At 44.3% G+C, this 9,250-nt stretch overlaps 1 protein-coding gene across 1 annotated transcript in view; it reads right to left on the bottom strand.

Moving 5' to 3' along the window:
* The window catches only part of mettl9 (methyltransferase 9, His-X-His N1-histidine), a 31,201-nt gene extending 22,532 nt beyond the window's left edge, over positions 1 to 8,669 (bottom strand). The window contains exons 1-4 of the mRNA XM_080206791.1: positions 7,141 to 8,669; positions 4,440 to 4,630; positions 1,841 to 2,050; positions 1,145 to 1,329 (exon numbers count right to left, since the gene is read on the bottom strand). Of these exons, the coding sequence (XP_080062917.1) occupies positions 1,145 to 1,329; positions 1,841 to 2,050; positions 4,440 to 4,630; positions 7,141 to 7,233 (679 nt within the window). The 5' untranslated portion in view covers positions 7,234 to 8,669. The remainder of the gene's footprint in view (positions 1 to 1,144; positions 1,330 to 1,840; positions 2,051 to 4,439; positions 4,631 to 7,140) is intronic.
* Positions 8,670 to 9,250: the final 581 nt, after the last annotated feature.

Here is a 9,250-nt window from a genome sequence, read left to right as displayed (position 1 = left end):
TTCCAACTAAAGTTCCTCATTTCTGAAACCATTTTCATGAACCTTTTCAGCACTCTCTCAGATCTCTTCACATCCTTCCTAAACAAACTGTATGCAATACTATAGATGACATTGAACTATTATCTTATACAAGACACTGATCAACGAATTCAATATCCTGGTCCTCCCCTTCCTCCCATATCCCTTGATCTCTTTAACCTCTAGAGCTGTATCTAATTTCTTCTTGAAATCAGACAACATTTTGGCCTACATTCGATGGTAGTGAATTCCACATATTCACCACCCTCTGGGGGAAGAAATTTCTCCTCACCCCGGATCTAAAAGGTTTACCCCTTATCCTCAAACTATGACCCATAGTCCTGGACGCCCCCACCATAGGGAACATTCTTTGTGAATCCACCCTTTCTAACTGTTAGAATTTTATAAAGTTTCTGCGAGATTCCCTTTCACTCCTCTAAACTCCAGTGAATATAATCCTAACCAACTTAGTCTCTCCTCACATGACAGACCTGCCATCCCAGGAATCAGCCTGGTAAACCTTCACTGTATTCCCTCTATAGCAAGGACATCCTTCCTCAGATAAGGACACCAAAACTGCACACAATACTGCAGGTGTGACCTCACCAATGCCCTATATAATTGCAGCAAAACACCCCTATTCCTATACTCCAACGCTCTCGCTATGAAGGCCAACCTACCATGTGCCTTCTTCTATCAACCTGTCCTTCCACCTTCAATGAGTTATGCACATGTATATACATACATCACATACATCCAGGTTCCTCTGCTTCTGCAACCCCTTTAGAGTTGTACCCTCTATTTTCTATTGTCCCTTCATGCTCTTTCCATCAAAATGAAACATTTCACATTTCTCTCCATTGAACTTCATCTGCTACCTATCCTCACACTCCAAAAACTAGTCTGTGTCCTTATGATCGTCCTCTCAGTTTGCAATGCTTCCAAGTTTTGTCTCATCTGCAAATGTTTAAATTGTGCCCTATACACCAAAGTCTACGTTTCCTATTCTGTTTTTCCTACACTGGTTTTGCACAGCGGAATATCTCTGACTGCATTATCTTCAAGCCTGCAGTGTCCAGATCCATGCCCCACACTCACATCTCAAACTACTTTTTGTGGAACTTACCATTTTCCACATATGGTTGGAAGGGCAAGACCACTGCCAGTATCAGTCGGCCTTTAGTTGGTTCCAGAGCATTCCTGATGTCTTTCAGCAGGGTCAGAGGCTGGTCACATCGATCCAGCAAGTTCAGGCAGCTAATCACATTGTAGTGAAAGCCAGTATTCTGCCACTCGTCAATCCCCAGGAGTCTACAAAATACAAGGGGAACACATTTCAAATAAGAATATTTCAATCTAGCATCTTCAGTCTGGAAGAACAGGGGCATGGGAATACTGCAAGTTCCCCTCCAAGTCACATCCCGACTTGGAAATATAATCGCTGTTCCTTCATTGTCAGATCAAAAACCTGGAATTCCCTCCCTAACTGCACTATGGATACACCTACACTGGATAGATTGCTGAGCTTCCAGAAAGCTTTGCTAGCAATGCCCACATCTCAAGAATTAAGATACTGTCTTTCAAATATTTCCTGGCTAAACATAAGAACTAAGAGCAGGAGTAGGCCATCTGGCTCCTCGAACCTACCCACCATTCAAGAAAATCATGGCTGATCTTTTTGTGGACTCAGCTCCACTTACCCGCCCGCTCACCATAACCCTTAATTCCTTTACTGTTCAAAAATTTATCAGATAAAACATCTTAGTAGATGTTTCTCAATCATTCTGCAGAACACCAGGTAATTACAGGGAAGAGTTTTTACCTGTACTGCTTCTTTTTAAGTTGCCATTTCATGGTGGGAGACACTTCAGTCACATAGACCTCTTCAAAATGGGGGCTGAGGATTTTAGTAACCTCTCCATCTCCAGCCCCGAGATCAAGTACCCTGGCTGCCCTCCAGTCTGGTGCCACCCTCAAGAGCCGGAGGAATTGCTCCTCAGAGAAGACGAACATCGATCCTCTTCCCAGCAGTCTGAACCGAGAGAGAGAGAGAGAGAGATGGAGACATAGAATGAGCAGCACAGGAACAGGCCATTTAGCCCGGCCGGTTTAAGTTGATGCTTATGCTTTATGTTCTACCCCTCCTCAGTTCAATCTATCAATGTATCCATCTATTCCTTTCATATCCAATCTCCTCATAAATGCATCAATGCTATTCACCTCATTATATCTGTAGGAACACCTTCCACATTCTCACCTCTCAGTATTTCTCCTGAAACCTCAGTTGGATTTATTAGTGAGTACTTCATATTTATGGCCCTTAGATTTAGGCTTCCCAACAAGCTGAAACATCCTGTAGAACCCCTTTACCATTTTAAAAATCCCCATCAGATCAATTCTCAGCCTTCTCTTTTCCAAAGGAGTGAGCTCCAACCTGTTCAGCCTTTCCTAATATTTCACTTCTCAATTCCATGTCAATGTTTTTGCACCTCCTCCAGTCTCTACATATCCCTTTAATAATCTGGAGTTGGTTCAGTTACAGGCACCAGTTTGGTGATTTTATAGAATCCCTATAGTGCAGAAGGAGACCATTCAGCTTATCGAGTCTGCACCGACTCTGTCAGAGCGTCCCACCTAGACCTTATCCCCCAAACCCCTTATTCCCATTTACCTCACCACACCTTCTAACTGACATATTTAGGGACACCAAGGGACAATTTAGAGTGCCAACCCACATAACCTGCACATCTTTGGTGTGGGAGGAAACTGGAGCACCCAGAGGAAACCGGAGCACCCAGAGGAAACCCACGCAGACACAGGGAGAACAGTCATTCCAAGGCTGGAGTCAGGTCCCTGGAGCTGTGGGGCAGTAGTGCTAACCACTGTGCCACCCCCAGGATGAACAAAGGGCCACGAGTTCAAATCCCACCTTGGTAAAGTGTGCAATTGAATCTGATGGGGCTATGAATTGGCAAGCATCCTGCAGGGAATTACTGATAACATGCCATTCTGACCCTCTCTACAAGTGGCCTCTGCCCTCTTGCAACATGGTTAACTCAACGTCCTCAGGGAAGCAAATATGGGCTTACCCAAGGTCATCTACGTTCAAGTAAAAAAGATATTTAAAACTCTCAAATGCACTCTCTTTAGTAAACCCTCTGTCTAGTAAATAAAACACAATGTGAATCATTGGTCAGAGAGTTCCAGCAGCTTGGAGTAATTTCAGTCTCCCAGTCAAAGCAGGGAGTCTGCAGGATTGAGGTGAATCAGCTGATCTCAATGGCCTCAGACAAGGAAATCAACTCTGAAATCATTCAAACAGTGTGGGATTATGGCATTGAAATAGAAAATCAGGCATGCAGACTCGAAGAGCTATTTTCTACGTAACAGGTGGTAAATTTACCCTTTGAAAATTAGTGAAAATTTCAATGAGCATTTCTGCAGTGATTTAACTTTTTAATGAAAAAAAATAATTTCTGGATCTTTCCCTATCGTATAATACACTTTACACTGATATAGTGATTTTTACTCCAATATAAGGGCAGCACGGTAGTTAGCACTGCTGCTTCACAGCACCAGGGACCCGGGTTCGATTCCCAGCTTGGATCATTGTCTGTGTGGAGTTTGCACATTCTCTTCATCTGTGTGGGTTTCCTACAGATGCTCCAGTTTCCTCCCACAGTCCAAAGATGTGTGGGTAAGGTTGATTGGCCATGCTAAATTAACCCTTAAATTGTCCCAAGATGTTATAGGTTAGAGGGATTCACATGGTAACTAAGCAGGTTAGAGCCAGGTTGGGATTGGTGTCGGTGCAGACTTGATGGGCCAAATGGCCTCCTTCTGCACTATAGCGATTCTACGATTCACTTTCACATGCACACAGTTTGAAAACAAAATGACCCTTAAAGAAATGGCCAAATATTGCAGCATTCCACTGCTACCTAGTGGCAAGATGTGAGATTGCCTGCTGATCTCCCATAAAGGGTGTGCATTTCTCACACTTTCAAAGTGCTTTAAACCAATTACATCTGTAGCTTATTCACTGCTGTAAAGGAAATGTGGCAGTCAATTTGCACACAGCAAGCTCCCACAAACAGTAATGTGATAAGTGACCAGATAATCTGTTTTCAGTTAAGTTGGTTGAGGGATAAATATTGATCCGGGCACGAGGAGAGAACTCCCCTGATCTTCTTCAAACTGAGCTGATCATGAGGGCTGGTCAATTTTCAAATGGGTTTTTTAGTATAAAAAGTCACCCTCTTTTAACTTGGTTCTCACACTGTTAATTAACTCTGGCTATCAAACCATATGGAAGTCACTTCACTCAAGATGAAGAGTTGACGCCAATATCAGACAGCCTAGTCACCCCATGGACAATCAGAAATACCAGCTTGAAATAAAGTTATATTTTGACCTTTTACCCATTGATTGACGTCTTGGACATGAACAGACTAAAGACAGAGGTGACGAGGGAGTAATAAATCTGAACAAAGAGCCAGTTGGATTTCTCTGAGCATTGCCTGAGGAATACATGTGTCCCCACATCCAGATAACTCTGAACAAACAGCGGTTGCAGATGTGTTGGCAGCAATTCTGTATCACAGACGTACCACTGCAAAAGAATGACAATAGCATGAGCACCCTCAATAGAAATGACTGTCAATCTTGTATGCTGCTAAACAGCATTAGTGAAACCCTCCTTCATGCCTTTGATGCCTCCAGATTTGACTATTCCAAAACCTGGTTGGCCTCCCATCTTACATCATCCAAATGTGCAGCCAGTATACCTACTTGCAACAAGTCCCTTTCACTTTTCACCCCAGGATATCAGCTCCCCATCTTTAGAGCCCAACCCCCCCAACAACCCCGTGGCCTCATTACGCTCTCCCCATCTCTATGGCCTCCTCCAGGTACCAAGCTCTGCGCTCGCCAAGTCTGGCCTCTTGCTCCATATCCTGGATTTTAACCACTCCATCGCTGCCTTCAGCTGTCTGGATCCTAAGCTCTGGAATCATCTCCCAGAACCCTTCCACCCCTCTCTTTTATAGAATGCCTACAATGTAGGAGGAAGTCATTTGGCCCATCGAACCTGCACTGACAAAAATCCCATCCAGGCCCTATCCCCGTAACCTCACTTATTTATCGTTAATGCCCCTGACTCTAAGGGACAATTTAGCATGATAAATCAACCTAACCTGCACATCTTTGGACTTCCCTTAAGATGCTACCCCTTTGGTCAGGTTTTTGACCCATTATCTCCTCATATGGTTCCATATCTAATCATGGAATGATTTACTACATTAAAATTTGAAGGGAGTGGGGGTGAGAGCCACTTTTCACCCTTCTCTCTCTGGTCTCATCTGTGCCCAGGTTGCTTTGGAGAAGAACCGTGCTATGCCCACCCCTCCCGATATGTTAGAGGGATCCTGTGACAAGTGTGCACCACGGCGCAGAGTGTGAGAGCAATAATATATTAGAAGTTTATTCTTCTTTCATTGGATTTTATGTTGGATTCTATGGTCAGTGTCTCCTCAGCATTTACCAGTCAGTGACACTGGAGAAACTTGTGCACTGCCTCCAATCCTATAGTTTATATAAAAATAGGTAAAGAAAGAAACTGGGGCATTAAAAGGTCAAATCTGGCTATGCTGACAGAATGCAATTTGAAGCTGTGTCCTTACATGGGGAAATTCATTTCTTCCCAGTCATGCACTACATTATCAGAAAATTAAATAATCATGGGCAGTTGTAACACACATTGAAAATATCTACCCCCCCCCCCTTCCCCTCCCCTCCTCCTCTTTCCTTCCCCATTGTATCCCGTCATTTCTTGCAGGGAGTAAAATAAGCATCTCCCCAACCAGTACATCATGTAGGGCTGGTTTCTTTTCCTAAATTGTTTCAGGCATAACATCAGGCTGGGATGAAAGAAATGGGCTGGATTTAAATAGGACACTTTCAGAGAATGGTCACTAATAAGTCGGAAAGAAATTTGTGATCTGCCTCTCAAGAAAGACAGTTGAAGTGCAATGTGAGCAAAATAGCAGCTATCATTTCAACAAGGAAATAAAGTAGCCATAGGTCTACCCAAGAGGGTAGGCAGGGCCACCATCCAACATCTCATCCAAACAACAGTGCCCATGACAATGCAGCACATCCTTGGTCCTGATTGTCAGCACTGACCTTCCGACAGTGCAGTGCTTTTTCAGTATTGTACCCCCAAGGGTGCAGTGCTGCTTCAGTACTGCCCTTCTGACACCGCAGCTGTCCCTCTGACAGTCTAGTGCTCCCTGAGCACTGACCTCCAACATGGTTGGGGGGGGGGGGGGGGAGGGATGTGTGTGTGGAGATGGCAACACAGTGGTAACATTACTGGACGAGCAGTCCAGGCTAAATTGGCACAGTGGTTAGCACTATGGAAGGGAATTTTCTGTGACTTCTGCATGTTCATTGAAAACCCAGGTTCAGTTCCAGCTTGGGTCACTGATTGTGTGGCATCTGCACATTCTTCCAGTGCCTGCATGGGTTTCCTCTCAGTCTGAAAGACATGCTGGTTAGGTGCATTGGGCTATGCTAAATTCTCCCTCAGTGTACCCGAACAGGCACCAGAGTGTGGAAATTAAGGAATTTTCACAGTAACTTCATTGCGAGGTTATTGTGAATCTCCTTGTGACAACAAATAAATAAACAAATTTGCTGGAGACATGGGTTCAAATCCCACCAAGACAACAATTATTGATTAATGAATATGGAATATAAAGCCAGTCCCTTTGTACCATCCCCAAGTTAGTGGAGGGCTCCCTCAGTGTTAACTGAGTGTCAGCATAGATTTTGTGCTCAGGTCTCCAGAGTGAAACTTGAACTCAAGACAGCATCTGATTCAGAGGTCAATCAGAAACCCTCTGAACCAAGGCGGTTATCTCCATGAAAACAAAGTGCGACAATTGGAGAGGGAGGGGAAGAATTAAGGTGAACTGCAACAAGGTTTTTACGTGGAAATTTAGTTCAGTTCAGAATCAATCTTTTACATGTCACTTGTTTCAGGAGGATGAAATGCCAGGCCGGCGTCAAAACATTATTTTGAAATAAAACGCTCCCATCCCCAGAATGTGAGTGCTGTACCTGGAACTTGTCCTGTTCTTCGTCGGCCTGATGCCTCATGTTGCTGAGCAGTGAGCGGGACAGGGGGCTCCGCAGATATTTGCTGCTCCACATCCTCCTCAGCTGCAACAATGCAACAAAGTAGCAGAACAGGATCGTCAGGCGCGTCACAGCCGTGCTGGGAGTCCTGGGGGGCGAGGAAGCCCCCACCCCCTAAACCCGGGAATTCCGAGGGACCCCCCCCCCCGCTTCCCGGGGATCCCGGGCTAACAGGAGTCAAACATTTTGCAAACAAGGGGCAAGTGCAACAGTGCAGGCACCGTCAGCAGACACATTCACTTCCCCCTTTCACCCCAATGGTACAATTCACCCTTTAAACCCCAATCTCAATCTCAATTTGCGTTTATAAATCCAGCCCCGGAGCCTCTCATTCCCAACCAACAGTTTTCAATGAACACACAGACTTCCTGTGTCCCAGAAATTTCCCTTCCCCAGCGACAGAGCCACGTTCAATTTCAATGCAATTTCCTCTTCCTGTTGCTGCTGCTAAGCGACAGGAGGCGTCGGCTCGAAAAAAAATCCCACAATCATTGGGAGACAATAAAACTCAAAGTCTGTGCCTGAATGATGTGTTTTTCCACGTTTGTCTTGGGGGGAGGAAGGGGGCGAGAACGGGAAGGGAGGAAGACAGAGCAAAGCCATGGGCTGGGGGTATTGGCAAAGATGGGAGTGGGGTACATGGACGTGGGAGCCGGGTGGAGACAAGCCCACGGAAGTGCACCCATCAGGAGGAGCGAGGAATACACATGTACAGATACTGCTCCCAATAAGTCTTCAAGATGCTGTTTCAGAAATATAGGGGGGCAGACTCCGGCTCCGCAACACAGATCTGCCACAGATGCTGTCAGACCTGCTGAGATTTTCCGTGTTTGTTTCAGATTCCTGCATCCGCAATATTTTGCTTTAATCTCATTTATGGCTGGTGTCGGTACTCTGCTGATCACCTTCAGCCCATTGTACTGGTTCTCTGAAAGCGCACCAGTTAATTCCCAAAACTCTGCAAACTTTAAGTATGCATCCAACTCTGAATTTAACATTGGTGTTGATTCTGTTTTCAGTCACCTTCCTTGTCATTTATTTTGGATGGTACAGGAGGTGGTCAATTGGTGGTGCATCAAGCCAATGGTAGCTCACTCTCGGGTAATGCAGTCAGTCCCATTCCTCGTTCTAGCCTCACTCTTATTTAAATACTTCACAAATGCAAAAATACATTACACTTTCAAATTACAAACCAGAATACAATCTCAATAAAATTACAAAAGTATCATCCAATATAAAACAATAAACATGCCATCTTCAATACAACAGCACAAACCAGCATAGCACAATAACAAACAGCTAGTACCATTGTAAGTTACCTCATTCTACTTTCCGATCTCTGAACTTTATTTCCCTCAAGTGCCTCATCCAATCTACTTTAGAAATCATTCATTGTTTCTTCTTCCACCATCTCCGTAGGCTAAAACTTCCAGGTCATTACCAGTCACTGTGTAAAAACATTCTTCCCTACAACTCTTCACCGCGCCACCCCGCCTCCCCCCCCCAAAAAAAACACACACACACATTCTCTTGCCCAAAATCATAATCTGTTTTTCTCAGTCTATGTACGAATAGCTAATGGAACATTGTTTTGTCTGCCTGTCTACATCTTGTATATCTCTATCAAATCTCCTCCAAAATTCCTTTGCTTCAAGGACAACTCCTCCAGCTCCTCAAACCTAACCTTGTAGTTAAAATCCTCATCAACAGTTCTAAAAAAAGCTTCAGTTGTTTATGCCACTGCAATGAATGGACATTTAAATGACAGTGAAATAAATGTTGAAATTTGAATAATAATGGTTGTATTGGAAGAGGAAGAGATGGACAACCATCTGTGTGACCCTGGTGAAGCTAATGGGTGAGAGTGTGGCTGTGGTATAAGTTTTAAATTGTTTTGACAAAGACCTAGCACAGATGTTGGGCTGAATGACTTCCCTGCTATAATTGAACGCTATAATTGTACACAACACTCCTTTACTATGCATCTAACTCCGGTAGCACAGTGGTTAGCAGTGCTATTTCATTGCTCCAG

The sequence above is a fragment of the Carcharhinus amblyrhynchos genome, chromosome 18, assembly GCF_965287045.1.
Source record: "Carcharhinus amblyrhynchos chromosome 18, sCarAmb.v2.hapA, whole genome shotgun sequence".
NCBI lineage: Eukaryota > Metazoa > Chordata > Chondrichthyes > Carcharhiniformes > Carcharhinidae > Carcharhinus > Carcharhinus amblyrhynchos.
The sequence above is the reverse complement of the archived record's forward strand: the minus strand, read 5'-3'. Positions and strand labels throughout refer to the sequence as shown.